The 23999-nt window shown below is 33.9% G+C and overlaps 1 protein-coding gene across 2 annotated transcripts; it reads right to left on the bottom strand.

Moving 5' to 3' along the window:
* Positions 1 to 3538: 3538 nt before the first annotated feature.
* Positions 3539 to 22937, bottom strand: LOC141449112 (putative inorganic phosphate cotransporter). Of its 2 annotated transcripts, XM_074118197.1 has the most exons (6): positions 22804 to 22937; positions 22460 to 22635; positions 12398 to 12940; positions 6723 to 7008; positions 5271 to 5509; positions 3539 to 3772 (listed from the first exon to the last, which is right to left on the bottom strand). In XM_074118197.1, exons 1-6 carry the CDS (start codon positions 22826 to 22828, stop codon positions 3635 to 3637), a joined length of 1407 nt encoding a protein of 468 aa, XP_073974298.1. In that variant the 5' UTR covers positions 22829 to 22937; the 3' UTR covers positions 3539 to 3634. The 2 variants fall into 2 exon arrangements, with proteins under 2 accessions (XP_073974298.1, XP_073974308.1); XM_074118207.1 differs by lacking the exons at positions 22460 to 22635; positions 22804 to 22937 and adding an exon at positions 16583 to 16722.
* Between the last annotated feature and the right edge of the window lie 1062 nt (positions 22938 to 23999).

Below are 23999 nucleotides of genomic sequence, written 5' to 3'. Positions count from 1 at the left end.
TTTAAATTTAACTGTGCGGATTTACATTTAAGAATAAATTCCAGCAAAATATGTCAATCATAACTATCTAGTGAATTGTTCTACATATGTCTTGTCTCTAGTCTCTGCATGCTAATCGGATAATCGTTGAGCTTAAGCAGAATTGGAAATAGAGTGGAATGACTTATGGTAGAATGACCGATAAATATTTAATATTTTTTACGTTCCCTTACCTACGTTTCGAGAGGTTTTTTTTTTCTTGTAACAATAGACAAGCATACCTGGGAGCGGGAGGATCGCGATCTGCTATGGTATTTGGTGCCTGATTTAACGGTAACCAGGAAGAACTATATATATACTAGTATATACATATCAACATCTGTTTTGTTCATGGACAAGTTATAAACTTTCTTATAGAAAAATTTAACAGCACCTCAACTTAATCTCATTATGCTAAGTGCTCCCTTAGACCATAAGTTTGTATTTATTCCGTAACTTTGAATTTCGTGTCGTGGGCGTTGAATTATTTTTTCGTAAACCTTGAACCCGCCTGGCGGCGGTGCTCATGACATTTTTATTAAAAGCTATTTTATTCTTCTAAGAACCACATGATGATAACGAAGAAGAAAATATTATGTAACTCTTACCACTATGTGGAGAAGTAGCGTCTTCTCTAAGGCAATAGGCTGTCTAGAATTTACTGATAAATTATTGCAATGTAAATCAAGTAAGAAATTCTGAATTAAATGTTTCCTTGCCCAATTAACAATAAGCAGTTTAATGTAGAAATTTAATAAAATTAATTCTAGGATATTTGTTTTTTTTTGGCTTAACTAGGTAAATATTTTTTTGTAAATTTCATTATATTATACATATTCATTTCAATAGAATCATTGTTAACAATCTGTAAACATGTTCCACAGCCCTGAAGATGACCTAGCCCCTAGTCGAAAGCTCGGCAGAATAAATGTATCACGACTGAAATGGCAATTATTTTTTCATCCTATTGAAATATTGGCTAGGTTTACCAACGATGCTGCTGGTTGGGGCTAATCATTCTAGACCAAGAGCTATGAGTTGTAAGCTGAAGAATCTCTTTCTTTAATTGTGAATGTTTGCTTTTCCTTTGAGGTGCAAGCTTTTCTGTGATGGCCCAAGTTATTGTGAGCTTGGCGCAATTTTTTTTTTTTTTTTTTTTTTTTAAATTCGACCATAGTCAACGCTGATTTATCTTTAAACAGCTGTATCATACATATTAATGGGATTTTTTTTTCGACGCTAGGAATTCTTAACATGAGTGCGGCAAATTTCATTGATATTTGATGAATTATATCTTATTAACCTGAGTGGCGCTAATACTTACTAGGTGCGAAAAGGACTTTAGTTGTGAAATTCAATCAAACATTTACCGCCAAGTCAACACTTTTTTTAAACACTTACTTTGGTTACATTTCCGTAAATAATTTATTGTTACAATTCTATTGTTTCTAGCTAGAGCTAACTATCCTTGACTTAGTATATATTTAGTCAAAAATCAAAGTTGGTATAAAGTTACTTTGATCTTTAGACAGGTCACAGCTCCGTGATTAGTAAACTTCCAGGTGTCTTTTTTGTGGCACAATCTGGCGCTAACTGTCCTGGACTAGGTGCAACCAGTTTCAAACTAATCTTTCATAGTATGTGTAATAGGATAAACTCAAAACAATCAATGAATGATCTACTTCGAACTGCTGTACTAAACTTTCAATTAAGCCTGGTCCTCTCAAAAATGCTAGTTATGTTAATGTGTTTTCATATAAGTATATATTTTTTTATCTTCCTAAATTAATTGTAAAATAACAGTAATTATTTTTTGCTTCATTTTGTTGTAAAATAAATAAAGGCTTTACTGTTACCATACTTGATGGTGCTTTTACACAGATAAACCATTCAACCGCTATTAATACTCATAAATAACTCAATACCCCCAATTAATAATGAGAGGTCCTCCAAGAACGATACCCCACAGCTGTTTCAAGGATAATTTAGCTAGCACCATTTAATTCCTAAGTCCGCTAATAGAACACTACACAAAATGTCCCAGCCCAGTCGACATTGTCTTGTTAACTCCAGTTAAGTGAGTGAATAGTCCGAACAATAGTGTGAAGCGGCATTAGTAGTTACCATAATCAGTTTGTCTGAATCTGAATACTCAAGCCCGTGCATTTTTAATCAGATTAAGCGACAAGGTAAATTAGGTAAGATTTCTCTAGTGATTTTTTGTTTATATAATCCTTCAGATGTCTAGTCGAATTATTGAAGCCTTCTTTAAAAAAAAATCTCAGATTTTTATAATATCTGCCTGCAGCGTTTTTCATTTTTGTAGAATTTAGAAAGATTATATTCTAAATTGCGATTTTGGAATTGCATGTTCTTTACCACGCTTTTAACTTTAGTTGTTGGATGAAGGAAGCTGAACATTCTATTCCATCGTTGCTCTTGAGTATTTAGAGCTGATGCGCGACAGCTGTTTTCTATGAATTTTAATGAATGTGAGCTGGATATATTCATATTGTATCTTTGCAAAATGAGTTTTGTCAGTTAAATGATTACATTTGTTAAATATTGATATACAGTCGAGTCTCCTATAAAGGACACTCTCACTAGCGACCACCTCCATTTACGGACAGTTTTTGGCTTTTCCCGTTTTACCTATACACTTTCTATATAAAAGAACCTCCGTCTAACGGTCACTCTACATAGCGACCGCGGACATTGATTTGGGGGAACAGATTATATGTTTCACCTCCCACCAACGACCACCTTATTATTAAAAGTTCGTTTGACGCGGTGATCAAAATAATTATCCCCTCTTAAGTTTTTGTTTTTTTCTAGTTTTTCCTAAAGGTTCATATAAGCTCGTACATCTTGTACCATTTTAATCATTTTTCAATATAACTTTGGAAGAACAATATTATTTTTTCCGATATGTCTCACAAACGAAAGTGGTTAACTCTAGAAGAGAAAATAAATATGTTGGAAGATTTTGCAAAAACCAAATCGAGCCATTATCAACTTGCCGAAAGGTTTGTTCTATTTTTCTAATAATAGATGATAGTATGATGATAATTTTACCATAAATTATTATTGTTATGAATAACTGTGATGATTATTATAAAATTATTAATTAAGTCAATAATATGTAGTTTTTGATAAATTTTTTGGATAATTAAGAAAAATTTGATGCATATTATATAGCTAAATAATTAACAATTATGCATGTTTTTAAATCTGTTAATAATAAACGATTTTTAAATAGATGTTTGGAAAAAAACCCATATTTTTTCATTATGAAACTTGCCTACCTCCTTCTAACGGCCACCTCCAAACAGCGGCCAATTTGCCCGCCAGTGTCCGTTATTGAAAGGTTCGACTGTAAATGGAAATTTTAAACGTGTGTAAATTTAGGTTTATAGGTTAACTGTGCACGCTTTGCCACTGTGGGCTTAAGAATATTCCCAGATTTTCAATTGATATCTTTACTTTTATTTTCTGAATCATTAGTTAAAGAGAACATTAATTTCAATAATTTAATACTTTTATATTCAATATTGTTGATACAAAACTAGAATTTTTATATTTCTGGTACTGAACTCTATTCTATTGCGCGGTTGCTCTACTTTTTCTCTTCTTCCTCTTCGAAATCATTAAACGGCTGTACCTCTGCAGATGCAAGAAAGAAAAACAGTAGTCCTCCAGCCATTACAACCACGTATGATATCCAAAAAACTACTCTCCATTCAGATTTGTAACTCTGAAATATACTTCCTTTATTAGAGCATGGCCTAGCATTAATAAATATACAGCTACTTGGAGGTTTGTTCTTAAAATTTACTTAGAGTAATACATAAAGCATTGGTCCCTTTAAGAGCTGTGACTTAATAGACTTAATAGTGGAGGGTTGCTCACTATTTAGATCTTGACTTGTTACCATTTGTTGTATCAGTTTTGAATAAATGATCAACATTAACGGAGACGTAGATAACCATTAGGCTGCGAGGCAGAGTCTACTCAAAATGATTTTGAAAAAAGAAAACATTGCTTTTATAAGTTCTCCATAGACAACGCATGGAGAAAAAAAAATTCTCTCAGTTTTTTTAATAAATAAATCTCTTGAGTGGCGTGACCAACGGAGTTTTAGCGTTTGATTTCCCTTGAAATATGTAAAAAAAAAAAAATTAAAAACATAAATAAACATTTGCATAGGAATGTACAATAAAAAAAAAAGTTATTTTATTGTGAACTAGAGTATGTAAAACGGCCTTATTCTCCTCTACATGTGTATGGAAACATGAAAATATATTTGACTGAAGACCTTGAAAATCAGAGTAATTCATGAGCCTCTTCTACAGCCATAACTGCTTGATTAGTTGTAAGAGTGTACTGAAGGCATCTGGGTAGATTAGATTAGATTAAATTAGGGTGGCCTCAAGGCCTGCGCCACCGCGACCCCTATGGATCTATTGTGGCTCCCCGGCTTTAGAGCTCACCCTCCAGACCCGTCCGTTTAATCAGACTCTTAATTCTGGAGAGTGGCTCCTGGGTAAAGCTCTCAGGCCTTGGTTTTTCCTCCCCGAGAAGTAACATCCTTAGCCATACGAGCCCCTCACACTGACACAACACGTGCCGTGCCGTTTCCTCCTCTTCCTGACAGAACCTACAAAGGCTATCTTCTGCCAGGCCCATGCGATGCATGTGTTTTCTGAGCTTGCAGTGGTCCGTTAATAGGCCTACAATTATCCTTATAGCCCCACGACTTTGACGGATTAATTCTGCGGTCAGCCTCGGCGAATAGCCGCTGATGAACTCCTTCCCCTGTCTCAGCCCAGTGGTGGCAAGCCACCACTCCTGAGCCAAGGCATCTGGGTAAAGTTTACCCAGATGCCCGGTAAAGCTTGAAGATTTTCTCAAGCAATAAGTTGGTACATGGAAGTTTCTTTAGTTCCTACATGGTCTGTTCGTTTATCAACTACGCTATGGATGTATTCTTTCTGACGTGGATTTGATCGGAGATAATATAAAGATATTTCAGGTCAAATCCCTAACAATTAATTAAGACTTACTTAAGTTTATTAAAAAACAATTTTAAAGTAATGATTTTAGAAGATATACTTACAAGTAGAACCTATTGGAAACGAAATATTATTCGAAACTTTTGTATGTGTTTTTTTAATTCAAAACAATCTCTCAGTTTGCTTTCGTCGGCAACAAGTATTTTTACATTCAAAAATTAAATTATCTATAATACTCACGTTTGGGGTTAGGAAACCAATAACATAAGTCAGTAAAACTCCTGAAGTACATCCCCCCATCTGACCTATTGAGCCTATGGTTCCAGCGAAGTTCGGGCTCAAGTCCATTGGATTCACTTTTACACTAGGATAGAACAATCCTAATGCGATCATTCCGGTCAATAAACATGTTATTGCAAAGGTTAGATTGCATTCTGCGTATGAGACTCCTATGAAACCCAGCGAATGGACAACAGTGCCTGAAATATTTCAGATTATATAGAGTGCGTTCCACTAAGCGCTCACAACGATCGAAATATACCTTTAGCCGTTCCACTTTACGACCACGGTCGTTGTGGTCTTGGCGAAAACGTCACTAATGACGTCATTATTTTCGCTCACGCAAAGCTCACAACGCTTCACCTTAAGAGCTGGGTCGAAGTGGGCGTTCAGAAATTTGTAGCAATTTTTAAAAGCAAAGATGGCGACCGAAAAAATTATATCAGGTAAATGAAAGTAATTATCTCATGTAAATAATTGAATGTGATTCTCAAAAGTCTAAAAAAAATAATAAAATGAAAAATTACTTATCCCTTTACATACTACATCACTGAATAGCGACCAATTATACTTTGATAATAATACGTGGCTTAAGTTTTCGCTTCTCACTATTGCGATTTTGTAAAATTGCATTCCACTTTTCATCGGAACTAGGTGAAGAACTTTCTAAAGCATTATTACAGTGCATTAATAAATATCCTACTGTTGCCACAAAAGACATTTTAACATAATTTTATTTGAACGTAAATTTTATAAATACTCCACGAAAATGTAATAAAAAAATTGAATTATATATATTTTTAATATAAGTCAACTTTACCAATAATTAATAAAGTTTATTATAACTGCTTATAAACGGGGTTAAAATTAAAAAACAACCTCTTCCAGCTTCTGACTAATTTTCGAGGTCGCCATTTGTAATATTTATATGAACGGTTAAAACGCCCCATAGTCCATTCCACTTTGGTTTTCGATTGTAACACTCCGCAAGCAAGTGGAACGGGCCAAACCGCGGTCGTGAGCGTGATCGTTGTGAGCGCTTAGTGGAACGCACCCATAATATCGGTCAGATTCTGCCATTCCTTATAATTATAAATTTTATATATAAATGTAAGATTTCATTTTAAAAGTCATTCATTTTAGATTTTAAACTGTTGTGGATGTACTTACATAAAACCAATCATTTTCAACTTCATGAGCAGACAGGACAGAAGATACACCAACTTTATAATAACAATTTAAAAATATTATACTGTCAATAAGCCATGAATTCTCTAGGTCGAAAGCACGGGAGAGTAATAAAAAAATAATAACTGAAATTGGCATTATTCCTTCTTCCTTCAAAATTCTATTTATATGGCTTAAATAATTAAAGTAAATGAGTTAAATATGGGAATCGGCAATGTTACTTACTAACAAGATATATAATTCTTCTATTCCAAGTTAAAGAAATCCATTTTTTTTTTTGTATGTAATCTGATAGAAAACCAAATAACATTCCTATGATCCATAGAGAAAGAAAGCCTAAACTGTTCACTATTCCATTGGCTTGAGTATCCAAATGAAGTACTGACTTTAAATAAGTTGGTACGAATGTAACTACTGTGTAGAATCCCCAATCTTGTCCAACCATGGCGAAGAAAATTGCCCATACATGACGGCTCTTCAAGATTGGTACTACTGGCACTTTCTTATGCTCCTGCATAAACAATAAGAACACTATTATGTTACAATGATGATTTATGCTCTAGATTACTCGGCTACCATCAAAAGACGTAAGTCCGTTTTGTTTCATTAATGGAAATAGAAAGAAGTCTTTATTCAATTCAAAACATAACATAAATTTCTTAAATAGGTATAACTTATAGAATTCTAAAATTAATAAATGAAATAATGATAAAAAAACAAAAAAAGAAACTTATTTTATTTATTAATTTTTTATTTACTTCGTATTTTTACTTCTATTTTTGGCCATAAAGACGTCCGCATGGTACTTTGAACGTCAGGGGAGTCTAATTGTTCAGAATTTTTTTTTTTTTTGTACTTAATTTTTATTTTTTAAATATATATTACATACATATTTTACAAAATATCTGTATTAATAAAGCGCAGCGAGATAAAGACAAAATTTGGCCAACGCCACCCAATCCTTTCCGTTTAAGTAAGCCGCAACGTGCTGAGCGGGGTTCGCGATCCGAACCATTGTTCGCGCAGGTTGCTCACTGCGGGCAGACCGTCAGAAAGTGGATCAGATCCTCAACCTCTCCACTAGCACACATATTAATCAATCAAGATCTCTATTCTTATAAAATTTGTAATTAAGAAGCAAAAGATCCCCTCTAGCTTTGAAAATCATTCTGATGAAATGAAACGGTTGGAAACAGATAGATATGAATTATCCTCAAGGTTGTATTGCAAGTTTTTATATAGTGGATGACTACAATAACTAAATAGTTTCAACTGGAAGCGTTGCTCATATCGGCTTGTAAGGATTTTATTAAGATATTGAAGTTGTCATCCTATAATGTAATATTTTTATTTTATTCAAAGAATTTATTTTGACCCTTACTTTGACATCTAATAAATTCTAAAAAATATTAATGAAAATTAATGCAGTAAAATTACTTAAATAATATCAATGAAGTATTAATGAAATGTTGGGTACTTGCTGATTTGTGTACCTTTTGGCGTTTAATCAACCCTTATACTTAACATTTTAAATTGTAAGTTTTTGTTAAGGAGATTTTTGTACCTTTTGGATAGATTTTCCTTTTTGTCTATTTTGCAAAGTTTAAAGAATGATTATAGTTGCCGTCCCCAAACCATCCTCAACAACAATTTTTTTGAGAAAGCGTTTTGAATAAAATAGGAAGGTATTTGCACGTAAATGGCAAATTTAAACTGCGAATACAGTACTTCTCCCTAAAAGGCTAAGATTTTGAATCGAACGAAAATTCATTGATGTAAATCGGTTCACTCATTGATAATTTTAACGATTGCAGTACTACCTCTTAGTAGGAGTAAGAGCATGATAGCACTTCACAGCCACGTAGAGGAGCTTTAACCGTTTCTTCGTGCTAAATTTTATCAAAATCGGACTAAGGGTTATAGAAATATTGGTAATAATAGTTTTAGAAAGGGCCTTATTTGGGTGGGACGAACTCCCCTCATTATAAGCACAGCGTCGAGACTTTTAAAGTGCAAATCTGTACAAAATTTCGATTCGAATGACACTTCATTCATGAAAATCGGTTCACGTGTCGATAATTTGAAACGATTGCTATACTTCCTCTTAACAAGTGTAAGAGCTGATTGCCGCTTTAATGTTACATAGGGGAACCCTAACCCTGTCATCCTACCAAATTTTATCAAAATCGGGCCAAGATTTACAGAGTAATTAGTAATAATAATTTTGGAGGAGGCCTTACATAAAGGGGGCTAACTCCTCTCCCGTTCGATGTACAGTGTCGAGACCCCCAAAGGGCACATCTACATAAAATTCCCAATCGAATGACACCTCATTCATGAAAATCGGTTCACGCGTTTAGGCGCTACGTTGTTTACAAAAAAGGTAACAACAAGAACACAAGAACAAGAACATTTTTTGAAAAAGCCGTTTTTACTCATTTTCGGCAACTTTTTTCTCGAAATCTAATAGATCTGGGTTGTTGCAAAAAAAAAAATACAGTTACACAGGAGGGTTTGCCCTATATTTTAAAGAAAATTTGAGAATTTTATCTTTTATAGAAAAATAGAAAAAAATTGTCAAAGTTGGGTGTTTTTCAATGTTGCGCTTTTTCGTGCAGTTTTTGACGATCAACCCTTATACAACTGTCCTACCGGACAGTTTTGATTTACAGAATTAGAAATGCGAACTTTTGTAAAAAAAAAAGGAATTTAGTTTTTCCATAAAATGATGCCAAATTGTATTTAAGCTCATTTTAAAAATGTTTATAATACGATAGAGTAAGTATTACACCAAGGTATTTGTATTCGACCTCCACTTTCTGTGCACCTCAATACCAAACCTCATTAATGGCTGGACGACCACCATTGCGGAAAATCATAATTTTAGTTTTTTGTAAATTGATTTCCAACGACAACAATAAGACTCCATTTCCTTTATCATTAACTGGTGGGAGATCGGATTGGAGGATAATAGAACTACGTCGTCGGCATAAGCCAGCAGTTTTATCTTACAATTATCACTTATTACCACCCTTCCTCCTAGGCAGCCTCCAAGTCGTTAATGAACATAGAAAATAAGGTAGGGCTAAGGAGGCATCTTTGTTTCACCCCATTATTTAGGCAGAGGGCCCATCTCTGCACATAACAGAGGCAGTGGTTCCCGATAACAAATTCTTAATACTAGTCACAATCTTTGTAGAAAGACCAGATTTATGTAATTTATAGATTAGACTAAACCTGTCAATACTGTCGAAAGCCAAAGACAGGTCCACTTTTGTTTCTCTTTGTTTAATTTTATTTTAATAATGTTAGTTAAGTAAATTATCTGTGGTCGAATAATTTGACCTAAATCCTGCCTACGATTCCTTTTGAATATTATTAATCTCCAACCAATTATTAAATATTATATTAAATCTATGTAGGATTAACCCGGAATACAGTTTACATATAACATTAATAAAAGATATACCCCTATAACCAGACGTTAAATTTTTATTTCCTTTTTTATACAAGGGAAAAATAATTGATTCCTTAAAAGAGACCGTTATCTTGCTAGTTTCGAATATTTTATTAAAAAGTAATAGAAGCCTATTTAAGAAAACTATCGGAGCAAATTTGTAAACTCGTCTGTTCCAGGGGCCTTATTCTCTTTACTCTTACTTAGAACAAGTTCTAACTCATCGTAGGAGAATGGTTTGTCTAAAAAGGCATCGACTCGGTGGGACTGATCATATACCAATCTAGCAGTTACTGGTGAATTGTGTAGGCTACGAAAATACTAAAACGATTGTTCCGGGGATATATTGCCCAACACCCTTGGTTTACGTTATTGAAAAGCTCTAACTTGCTGCCAAAATTCCTTACTGCTTTTAACATTATAAAGTCCGCGAGCACAATCTACATTGTATTTCTGTTTCTTATTTTTACATATACGCTTAAAATCAAAATTATATTTTAAATACAAATGTTTATTTTCTACTTCATCCGTTCTCCTAAACAGTCTAAGCTGCTTAAAAGATTTCATTCTAGCATGGTCACGGAACCAGTCTGCTGATATGAAATGAAACCTGAATTGTTTTTCTTGTTCCGCAGACCATCTCGTATGTTATGAGCCAAAACTCGCAAATGTCGTCCCGTCCCGAATAGTTGCTATTTCTTGTGAGTAGACCCAGTAGAGTCAGTCTCGCAGTTTGATTGATCGGAGAGCACGCTGGGGGAAGAGGAGCCATGAGGTCCATAATTAGATTGCTCTTTAATTTGATTTGGCTTACTTCCTGATTTAGTTTTCTTAATTATTGCTGTCTCCTTTAGTTTCCTACTCATATCCAAATTCTCGGGAGGAGTAAGCAGAGAGTTGACGTTTTTGCCTTTGTGCCAAACTGTACTCTGAGTAATTGCCGTCTCTTATAACTAATTTGTCTATTTAATTACGGCGTATTTGCCCTCTTTTCGCGCTTCAATGAGTTTGGGGATCAAAGTTTTTCTGTGTTGGAGAACCTCTCTGAAGATCTTCAGACAACTTTATTCCTGATCCCTTTAATGTTGGACTATTGTGTTAAACCAATCAAAATTGGCCGCGCTTTATTTTCTTGAAAAATTCCAAATCTCTTTACATGGTCAAAATGTGTTGAATCTAACGTAACGTGCAACTTTTTATTTAGAAATTCTCATACAAAACTGTTCAGTTCAAAAAAATCTTTAAACTCTCTAGAAATACCAAATAGCACTAAATTTCTTTTGCGATTTTCTCTGTCGAGTTGACAAACCTTTCTGTTTAAATTGTCCATTTTGTTACTCATTAAGCTTAGGGAGTCCTTAAGCTCAGAAACTATTAAATCTCGTTGAGTGTTAATGTCTTCTTTCAATTCATCTTTAAATTGAGAAAGCAAGTCGATCAATTGTTGATTCATGGTTTTAATTATTAAATGCCAAACTTGAAGACACACCAATAAAATTTAGTTCATTAAAAAAGTAAAAAGTTCAGCAACAAAAACCAAATTTACTCAACAATTTAGAAACAAAATACTGCTATCAATCAATTATAAATAAATTAGGTGATGTAACATAAAAAGTCGCACCGTGTAGTCGAATGGTGCGAGTAGGACAGAGATATAGTCCCCCACCACTAAGAAACACCAACTCCAGGGATACCACTGGCACCAACTATAAACAATGCTGCACTTCCTCTGCTTGCCAAGCCCGATGTTCAAATATAAAATTCGTTCAAATAATAACAACTATTTGGCCTAGAAATACACTTTAAAACGGTTTTACACCAATTTTCTTCGGTAGAATTCCAAATAAACTTTCGAAAAAATTCAAATACAATGAAAAGAACTCGCTCATATGAAATTATTGTAAAAAGCAAGACAAAAACTGTTTAAAATATAAAAAATTGAGCTCAAGTAATACGTGTTCACTGTTTCAATACCAAACGTTGGCTATTGAATGTTATTTTCTGTTCTAGACTCCTGGGTTTATTTATCTAAACTTACTAGAGGTCAGGAGTGCAACAATGATCAGAGATGCTTTTTAATGAACCATCTTTTTCTTCTTCAAGTACTGATAATCAAAAAGTAAGTACCGCAAGTTTAAAAAACGTAGAAGTAGTTTGTCGAGAAAACCACAAAATACTTAAACAATCGTTTCAGTAAAATGACACTTCACTTGACCGATTTTGAGAAAGATCAATCTTATTGTCATGTCCGGTGATGATACCTCGAGCATTAAAAACTATTTAACCTTTCTGCGATTTTGTGTGGACACACGCGAACCAAAGTTCTGTGAAGCGAACTGAAAGATCTTTCACAGGTAATCTTACTAAAATTATCAAGTATGATATATGATACTAACCAATAAATATTTTATTTTAAATGTAACTATTATTCCAATCAATTTACCTTCAAACGCGTAACATGCTTTTTGTATTCTTCAAATATTTCCTTTTCTTTTGCTGACATATTAGGCACATCTGCAGGAAATGTGTAGGTAGTAAAGAAGAAAACTGCGATCAAAACTACCCCAATAGCTGCATATGTATAAAATACTACCGACCAATCCCAATATACTAGTATTATCGATGTAAGAAAAGTGCTTATGGCACTTCCAAATTGTACTCCAGCAAAAACTAGGGTGCCAAGGACTCCTCGTTCTTCAAGAGGTATCCAATGAGCAGTGATAGCGTGTAAAGAATTATAGAAAACACCCTGTGCCATGCCGACAATGACTCTACAGATGATTATACCAATCCAGTCAAAGGCACGAGCTGCCAAAGGAGTTATCGCTGTGGCAATACAAGTAATGATAAGTCCCCATAGGAATACAGATTTGTGATTAAATATATCACTTAGAACTCCACCAAGAATCTGCGTAGTAAAATATCCCCAAAAAAGGCCGGAATGAATAACGCCTTGTTGAAAAGCAGTCCATTCAAATTCCATTTTCTGCAATAAAACAAAATATAACCAGTTAATTTTTTTTTTTTTCAAGCTAGTAAAATGAATAAAACACTAACTTAATTAATTTTTTGGATTAATACTATTATCTATTCTTTATCTTTGAGTATTGCAGTGGCATAGGTTGCTATTAACCTTTTTGTTTTTAACAGCTTTGGAGGGCCAAACGGTGCTCAATGAACGCTATATCCACTAGAATACCATCCTGCCTCCGTTTTATGTCTCATTTCTACCTTTTCAGGTCGGCCAGACCCTCTTTAATTTCCTATACTGCACTTTTTAAGAAGCAACCTGCTAGTGATTTCGTTTGATTGCGTTTGCTGGGATTCCATACTAACTTAACATCCATGTATCTTATTAAAACTCTTAAAACTACTTAAAAGATTACTAGACCAACGTTAAACTCTTTCACTTAACAACAAACGACCGATTTACAATTCTGTACTAAAATTCGCCTGGCCTTACGGTATTGAACTGTGGGGTTCAACGAAACGCTCCAATCTTCAACGAATTCAATCACTTCAGTCTAAAATTCTCCGCACTATCGTTAACGCTCCATTTTACGTTTCAAATCTGACCATCCACACAGACTTAAAAATTCCGTTTGTAGGTCAGGTAAAGGTACTGGATCAATGTGAGGATGGATTGGTATGTCTGATGTGTATACTTGCTGATTTGTGTACCTTTTGGCGTTTAATCAACCCCTTAACATTTTAAACTGTAAGTTTTTGTTAAGGTAACTTATAGGATAGGTCCTAAGATGCTTCCTTGAGGAACACCCGCTTCAATACGATGTTTAGCTGAATACGATGTTCCAATTTGAATTTGAAAATAACGATCAGACAAATAGGACTTCAAGATGAGGAAGTGAGTGAACGGAAGCATGCCCTTGAGTTTCCAGAGCAAGCCCGGATGCCACACCCGATCGAAGGCTTGTTTCTCATCGAGAAAGACACCCGAGCAACACTCTTTCCTCTCAAGGGAGGATGAAATCGTGTATTCCACTCGATGGCACTGTTGTACAGTAGAGTATTGTCGCCTGAATCCAAACTGATGGTCTGGAATAGTATTAGAGAATTCGAGTATGGGAAGAATTTGTTTTAAAAAACGTTTCTCAAGAATTTTGCCAAGAATTGGCAGTAGACTTATTGGTCGGTAAGAGGAAGAAAGATGGAGTGGTTTGTTAGGTTTAGGAATAGGGTGAATTAAGGAGGATTCCAAAGAATCGGGAAGTAAGTTGTCCTTAGTACTGAATTACAGATTGTAGATAAGAGGACTATTGCTTTTTTGGGAAGATGTCGGAGAATTTTACCAGTTATGAGATCAGGGCCCGGAGCTTTTTTAAGAGAGAGATGTTTAATTATAAACAGAATGTCAGAAGGTGTGAAATGTTTCGGCGGTAAGGAGAAAGGAAGAGGTAGGTCAAGATCTGATCATAAGGATTCGTGGAATAAAGTATTGATCATATCTTGATGAGAAGTTCAAACTGAGGAAAAATGAGAGGCGAACAATGAGGCTTTGTCTTTGTCAGAGACAGCCCAAGAGCCGTTATCACGACGGGGAAATGTTGGAGTGGTTTTGTAAGACAAGATTTTCTTAGTAGCAGTCTATAGCGAGTTGTCTTTCGTAATTAGTGTTAGTGGGTAGCGGCACAAAAGATGCTGACATTCTCATGAGGACATCCTTCAGGTGAGGTCCCCAATTTGAAGGAGACAACTCGACGTAGAACATCTGATTTTACTTCAGGAAGAAACATTGTAACCGTAAGAAATAAAGTTTCCATTACTATTCTATATTATAATGTTAAGGGCTTAGTGAATAAAAAACATGATACTCATTTAATAGATTTCATTAGCAATTACGATATACGAGTACGATATAACCAGAATACTTTCATAACTGAATGCGAAATGAGTCGATATGTAAATTTATTTACTGGTTATAAATTACATTGGGTTTTTGCAATTAAAGAAAATCCAGGATAAATAGGCCGTGCTAAGGGGGGTCAATTGGTTAGCTATAAAGTTGGTTTAGCAGACTATGCAATGTTTGAGAATTTTGATAAAGTAACTGTGATTAGAATTCAAAGAGGTAATCAGATTATTAGGATATTACCAGTTTATATTAATTGTGCAGCATGGCTCAATGAATGTAATGATTTATGTAATTTCTATGTAGAAAGAAATATTCAGAATTGTGTTATAATTGGGGATTGTAATCCTCGAATAGGAAACTGTAAAGTTATACCAGATGAAATTCATGTTAATAATGTTGAAAAAATAAGAAGTCTAAAGATAAAATAATTAATAATAAAGGTCAGCTTTTTTTACAATTTCGTGATAACAATCCATGTGAAACGAATGGTAGGAGCACTCGCTCTGATATTGAAGGGAGGATATACGTTTGTTAGTTCGAGAGGTGGTTCTGTGACAGATTTCGGTTGTGTGCCGTATGATTACATTGGTTATGTTAATAGCTTCACAGTCCTATCGAAAACTCAATTCAATCATATGTTTTAAACATCGGTGGAAATCCTACAAATGTAGAAAATAATACTGTAACTTTATTACCAAAATTGAAATTTACAAGCAATGATAAAAAATATTATAACGGTAGTTAAAAATGGAATGTAATAAGATTGATGTTATTGCCCAAGATACACAGGCTACTGTAAATACTTTAAATTGTATAAAAAATCAGCAGATCTTGGAGAGAAAATAAATAAAAGTAATAAAAAGATGACTTGTTTTAAAAATGTTTGGTTTGATTTTGTTTTGCTGAAGCAGAGAAAGATATCATTTAGATTGTTAAAATTGTATGTGATAGCATACGAAAGAATTACTATGAAAACATTATTTTTAACTTAAAACAAATAAATAATAGTAAAGATCTTTAGACTGCTGTCAATCACTTGAAGAAAAAAAATACAAAGTTTTTATTTCCAACTTGTAACTCTGTTAAGTTAAAAGAATATTTTAAAAATCAATTAAATCCCTCTTTGAAAAACTTATCACTATCTTTTGCTGAGCCATTTATAGTTATGTAACTGTGAATTAGACAAAACTATTGAAATAGATGAATTATTAATTTTTAAATTAAATTTAAAATAAAACTAAATTTGATGTACTGAGTGTGAGTGAATTTCCAGAATTACCTGAAGTTAGTCCGACAATTTCAACGCTAAGGAAACCACCAAAAATAGCTAATAAAACTAGTCACGTTAATAATGAAATGTTGTCAAAACAGTTCCGTGATTCAATGAAGTCAAAAACCTTGAATGATGACATCCCAATAGTGTACCGTAATAGTGGCGAAGAAATAAAACAGACAGATAATAAGATGCACAGAATAACTATACAAGGGAAGCAACACAACTCTCCGTCAGAGGGACAAAGTTTCAACTTAACTAAACAGAGTTTTGTGACAGACAGGCCATCAAGAGGAAACACTCAAGACAGTGGGGTAGAGTATATAGTACAATTAATTCAGAAAATAAATAATGTGCATGACAACAAAAACGAAATAATTAAGGCCATTACGGCTAATTTAGAAGAAATTCTCGCTAAATATATTAATAGTTGTAATATTACAAAATCTCCGCAATTAATACAAGCTAAAATCTCAACTCACGAGCATGAATTGCAAAGAGCAGATAATACCGCACAGGATAATCCATTACTTTATTAACATCATGACCAACGTCATTCGATCAAAGTACCTCACCAAAAAAAGTGTTGTAGAAGGGTAGATAGAAGATTACTAGTACAGTAACAAAATCTCTCCTAAAAATACATTTGCATGATTAAGATTTTACAAATAAATACATAAATAAATAAATAAATAAATACGGTCAATAGTTTGTAACAAAAATTATTTAGAATTGTATTTGAAGTTAAATAAAGTTGATATAGCTGTGGTCTCAGAAACTTGGTTAAAGATGAAGGACAATTTCAGCATACCTGGATACGATATTGTGAGAGCCGACAGAAATGACGGATATGGAGGATCATGTATCATTATCAAAAACCATTACAGGTATAAAACTTTAAATGTGCAACATACATTTAATAACAGCAGAATACAGACATGTGCAATAACCATAGAACTAATGAAACTGGATCTTACCATTGTATCTGTATATTGTGGCCCAAAACATAAAACTAAATCCAAGGAGTGGACAACACTTTTTAAAAATTGGAAGACACCAATCATGATTTGTGTTGACATGAATGCTCATCATTCTAGCTACGGTTGTAAACTGAATGATTATGAAGGTAATGAACTAATAGATGCAATTCACAATGAAAACCTTTTGATCATCAATGATGGCACACCAACTCTTTTGCAAAGACCAGGGAATCAGCCATCGGCAGTTGATCTTACGATTTGTTCCCTAGCGCTTGCTACTAGATTGGAGTGGTCAGTCATAGAAGAACCGTTTGGATCTGATCATATGGGCATACTAATAAAGATTTGCGACATTAGCATTGGCAATATCAATAATAGCAATCCCATACTTAACAAAAAATGGAATCTAAGGATGGCGGACTGGAACAAGTATACATTGTTGACGGGAAAACTGTTAGCAGAATTAGAATTAGGAGATAACCCGCAAACTAATTACAACAAATTGATAAATATTATTCATACAGTCTCAAATCAAGTTATTCCGCAAACAAAGCCATACCTAGGACGTAAACCAAAACACCCACCCAAAACTTTGGTGGGATGAGGAGTGTGACAGCTTGAGGGGAAAAAATAGAACGGCCTATAAAATGTATAAAGACTCTCCTACATGGGCCAACTTCATAAAGTGCAAACAGGCTACAGCTTAGTGCCGCAGAATATATAAAATAAAAAAGAGGGAAAAATGGATTGAATACTGCTCGTCATTTAACAGATCCTCTCCAATAAAGGAGATATGGAGGAAGGTAAAGGCTCTCAGGCATGGCTTCCACAGGGTTGGACCTACAAGTGGTGAGTGGATCCCAGAGTTCCTCAATGCCTTGACTCCGGAAATTGTTCCTGAGAAAATTCAGTTACCCGAAATATCTGATAGGCCTCACGAACTAAACAAGCCGTTTTCTTACTTAGAACTACTGACAGCGTTGAAAATAAATAATAACACTTCTCCAGGAGAAGATAGGATTCACTACCCCATGCTTACACACTTGCAGAACCAGGCAAAACTAAATTACTTCAAATTTTGAATGAAATTTGGATGAATCAAATAAGACTAGAAGCATGGAGCAATCAAGTAGTTATACCCATTTTAAAACCAGGAAAAGATTCAGGAAATTATCTGTCTTACAGACCAATAGCTCTGTCCTCATGCGTAGCAAAAACTTTTGAAAGGCTAATTAAAACCAGGCTAGAATGGTGGATAGAATCGGAGGACAAACTTCCGGCATTCCAAAACGGGTTTAGGAAAAAACGCAGCACTTTGGACGCTTTGGCCAATTTTGTAATGGACGCATATGAAGCTTTTACAGACGGTAAGTTCAAGATCGCTGCAAACCTTGATCTAGTAAATGCGTACAACAACGTCCATATCCCCAGTCTTATTCGCAGGATGAATTCTATAGGGGTCCCCTCAAGAATTGTACATCATGTCTGTAATTTCCTTTCATCTCGCACTATAAAAGTCAGATGTTGTGGAAGGTTATTTGGTCCACGACAAACTCATATGGGCTTGCCGCAAGGAGCAGTACTAAGCCCGATATTATTTAACATATTCACAGCAGACGTCGGTGAGAATTTGGGTCCGGAAGTCTGTATCTCTCAATTTGCGGACGACATAATATTGTATTGCAGTAACAGAATATTAAAGGAGGCTATAAACACAATGGATCGTGCTATGACTATCTTCGGTAAATGGTGCCACAACAAGGGACTAACACCCTCCGAAGCGAAGAGTAGTATTACGGTGTTTACTCGAAAAAGAAAGTATACTCTACAATCACCAGTAAAACTGGGAGCAATCCAATTACGGGTAGAGCCGGTCATGAAAACACTGGGAATGTACCTCGATAGTAAATTACTCTGGAGACAGCACATTAGTTATATAGTTAAAAAGTGCGAACAAAGTATGAATATTTTGAGATACCTTAACCACTTTAACTATGGGGCAGATGTTGCAACATCGTTAATGTTATACAAACAACTAATTCTATCTAGATTGGATTATGGATGCTTCCTCTATGGAGATGCGGCATCCACTCACCTTAACCACGTAGACAAACTGCAATACAAAGCCTTGAGAGCAAGTCTGGGTGCCCTGACTTCAACGCCGACTAATGCGCTCCTAGCAGAGGCCAAGCAACAACCCTTGGCAATCAGAAGGAAGTTGTTAGCTTCACGGTTTATCATTGAAAGGTTCTGTATCAAAAGACAACCCAGCATTCAAAGGATAAGCAGAATATCAGCCCGAGTTTTTACCGACAAGTTCTGGCACAAGAAGAGGAGCCCGATATTAGTAAACCAGTTCAGCCAACTGTCTCACTTCTCCTTAGAAATAAAACGCTATGATTTGCTCCCTGTTTTCAGTTTTGAGCAGTTGGTTTCTATGGAAAATACTAAGAACATTCATACAAACTTTTTCCAATACAACGAAAACCATTCAAATTCTTGCAACAACGCACTGCTTCTTAACAAATTACACCGCTTTTTTCCCAACGGATATCAGCTCTTCACAGATGGTTCTAAGAATCAAGACGGTGTGGGATGTGCAGTGATTGATCTTTCGGCTGACGTCTCCTTACAATTCAAATTAAATAAGTTCGCTTCCATATTCACAGCCGAATTATTTGCTGTATATCAATGTTTAAAGTATGTAGATTCAATAGACCAATCGCTGGTGTTAATTCTCACAGACAGCAAAAGTGTTCTCCAAAAACTACAAAATTCTGGAAATAATGCTCCCGCTTTAATCTTAGAAACTTCCGAATTATTAAATAATATTCTAAGAAAAGGCAAATCGGTACATTTAATCTGGATTAAGGGTCACACAGGTCTGAGAGGAAATGAAATCGTGGATCGTAAAGCCAAGGAAGCGATCTCCCTACAACATACATCGCCACACTCACTGTTGGTCTCCGATATTAAAAACTATGCAAAAGCGGAGTGCTATACAGAATGGCAGCGGACATACGAATTGGCAAAGGCGAGAAAAGGCCAATTTTACACAGCCATCCAATGTAGTGTCCCCAAAAGACCATGGTTTTACAAATACAAAAACCACAATAGGAAGTTTGTTAGCACTGTCATTCGAATGAGGTTCAACCACAATTATTCGCCGCACCATCTAGCCAGGATTGGGGTGGAAACATCTCACCAGTGTTCCTGTGTAATAGCAGTATTACTTCAGGAGTAATAGCAGACGCCAACCATCTAATCCTGGAATGTACTAATAATACTAAAGGAAGAGAGCGTTTGTGGAGGGCAGTGATAGCGACGGGATGTCCGTTACCTGCCAATTTAAATACTATTCTGGCAGCTGATGATGGCAGAATTTACACAGAGCTCTTTGAGTTTATAACAAACAACAGGATAACTCTGTAAATATTCAAGATGCTAAAGAAGAAATTAAATGGCTGATTTGCTTGCTCAAGAGGCCAATAACAAAGGAAAAAAAAAAAAATTTAAATTGTTAATTTAGTGAATTAAAGTAATTTTTAAACCGCAACCTGGAAAAATAACAAAGAATGAAAAATGGTTTTATCAGAACAATTTAATTGAAATATTAAAAAAGTATTTTACCAATAACATACGAGAAAAAATAAGTAAAGCTAAAATTGCACTAAATAACTTTAATAGTATTCTCTTCTCCAATAAGTGTAATTATAATTCAAAAATGAAATTATATTACGCGACATCTCTTATAATCATGACATATGGTTTCAAGTTTCAATGTGGAGATATAATCATATAATCAAGTTTGGATGTGGAGACAAAATGAATGACTAGAAAAGTGTCAGAGAATGTTTTTATAAAGAGAATCTACTGTCTTCCAGTAAACACTCCAAATTATTTCTAATTGCTTGAATCCAATGTAAATAGTATGTTTGCGTACACCTTTCGCCTTCACATGAAATACATTTAAAAAAATTGTTAATGAAATGGACAATAATCGATTACAAAAAATATTAGCAATGTCAGTAATAAGTAAGAAGATTTGTTGGGCCAAAGGATGGTCGAGCCTATTCATTGAATTCAATTTAATTGACACTGCTAATACAGATGTGAAACAATGGGTTGATCGTCTGATGTTTTACTTAAAAGTATAATGAATTAAGTATAAAATCATTTAATATCCAAAGTTCAAAATAGTTCAAATCATTTATTGTATCCGCATTTTGAATTTAATTTGAGTAAGCATTAGTTAAATTTGGACAATTTTCTGTTTACGAAATTGATTACTGGCGTAAGATCGGAGATGTTGAATTTGACTTGCAACCCCTATAAACCTGTTAAGTCTCCCTTCTGCCCAGTGTGCAGTATGAACGTGAGGGAAGGACCTTTACCATTTTCTGCTTGAATGTTTTCTGCTTGTACCGCTGAGAGAGCGGTATTTGGGTAAAGCGGTATTGGCTGCTGAGGAGGGGTTGAATGGAGACGGTTTTAACTGTTGCAGATCCTTATGCTGGCCATTTTCATTCATAATTTTTCTGTTAGAATAATAAATGTGAATAACGTAGTTATAATTAGTAATAAAAAGGCACTTTATTTTAACACTAATCCAAATTATTCTTATGATTTATCTTTATTATGCCCATTATACTGAATAATCATCGCATAAACGCACATTAAAATAGATATAAAGAAAGTTAGAGTGCGTTTATGCGATGTTTGTTCCGTATAATGGGCATAATAAAGATAAATCATAAGAATAATTTGGATTAGAGTTAATATTTTAACTTTATTAAGTGCCTTTTTATTACTAATTATAACTATGTTTATTATTATTTATTTATTTAACAAGAAAAATTATTATGAATGAAAATGGCCATCATAAGGGTCTGTGACATTTAATAAATTCTATAAAATATCTAAAAATTAAAAAAAATATATAAATATAAAAATACATATTATATCAATGTTGTATTTATGAAATGATGGGTACTCGCTGATTTATGAACTTTTTGTCGTTTAATCAACCCTTGTACTTAACTTTTTAAACTGTAAGTTTTTGTTAAGATTATTATATGTATTAATTATTTGTTTAAATAACATTTGTTTGAATTATAACATCCCTCCTAACATCTTTTTATTATTTTTAATAGTATAGAAATTTTAATAAGGCAGATAGATACAAAAGAATAACTTTAAGAAGGAATTTTACCCTTGTTTGTCCAGTTTGAAAGATTGTTCTTTTTTCAGTTGGTCTGAAATTCAAGTTGGATTTGAAGGAAGAATTTATTTTTAAATCTTAAGACGATTTTTTTTTAACTTAGTTTTTTATTGCTCATTAATGGTTATAGACATATATAAATACGTAAACTGAAGTACCTTTTTAGTTCCATTTAATTGTTCTTCAGAATAAGGGCAAGATTTGGGATCCACTTTCGCTCCATACACTAAGGTCATTTCGGTTATTGTAAAAGATAGGCAGAATCTCATCATGTAAGAGACCACGAGACATAAAAAGCATTCGAATGATACCACATATCTTTGCGGCAAACATGCTGCGTACACATATCAAAAAACAAAGTCTAAATGGACATCTGAACAAAAGCTAGAATCTAATTAAAAATGTATTAAAATTAATAACTAGAGCTAAATTTAATTAAAACTGTCCGGTAGGAGAGTTGTATAAGGGTTGTTTTAATTTAATTAGTTTACTTTTAACTTACATGAAATTAAGTGAGGAAACTTCATGAATAATGAGCTCAAAATCTCCAACAGAACACCAAGTAAACGTATAGTAAATAATTACTTAAATATACTGTACAGTTAATCACATGAATGGTCTATATTAACAAATGCATGCCTAAAATTATAAATTTTTCCTTGGAAACGTTTGAAAATAAGGCTTTGGTAGAATACGTAATAGTTCAGAGCTTACCATAACTTTGTTCGAGAGTTTCTTGAAATATCTGCGAGGAAGAGAGAGAAGGTGGGAAAAAAAGAAAAAGGAAGAAGTAAAGAGAACAGAAAGGAGAAAAAGATTGTCCTTGCTTCTGGACACTTTAACAATTAAACCTACTACATTTAAGAAATTATGCTATCATTTCGTTTTAAACATTTTTCTTTAGAACAACGTGAGCAATAATGTATATTTTTTGAGGACTGTTTTACCTCCACCTACCGATTCTAAGAATAACAGTTCATATTTTTGCTATTTCTGGATTCTCTTACCCCCCCCCCCCCTAAAGAGGAAGTATTGCAACTTGGGATTAACATCCGTTTTGACGTTTTCTAAGTACGTAATATTGGTTTTTATTAATTAATTGTTTATTTGTATATTTGCCATAACTTACAATTATTCTCCAGTCCTGTATTCCCTTTCTATTTCAGTTTTGTCATTTTCCTTTATATTTCCGATTTCAGTTTGATGGCTTGTATTAGATATTTCCATTGAAGCTTCGAAACTAGCCTAACTAGCCTCTGCTGTGTCCCATATGATCAGTACCCACTATCACTTAGAGTTTATTGCAGTCGATGTATGATATGAAATTAAAAGTTAATTCTTTTAATAAAGAATGAATAAAAAAAGCTTAATTTTTCATCTTTTATTCGCTTAAAACATTTAAAAGTTAAAATTCAAGGTAATTATTTTGAAAAAAAGTTAAAAGTATCTAGATAAAAGAAAAATGGAAAAATATACTATCAGCCTGAGAAATTAATAAAATAGCTAAAAATAGTGTTCTTTAAACCTCATAAAATAAACTGTAATAATAAAAGTAAACAAACCCACTTTATGGGTAATTAAAAATAATGAATTTTTTTAATTTTCAAAAAAGTGTTTACACTAATAAAAACATAGTATTTACTTGTGCGAAAATTTCTTTAAAAGTTTTTGGAATTAGAATTTAAGATGTGTCAACAT

Source organism: Rhodnius prolixus, unplaced genomic scaffold (assembly GCF_049639745.1).
Source record: "Rhodnius prolixus isolate KJV_2025 unplaced genomic scaffold, Rpr scaffold_1, whole genome shotgun sequence".
NCBI classification, from domain to species: Eukaryota; Metazoa; Arthropoda; class Insecta; order Hemiptera; family Reduviidae; genus Rhodnius; species Rhodnius prolixus.
This window is presented reverse-complemented; position numbering and strand designations above follow the sequence as displayed.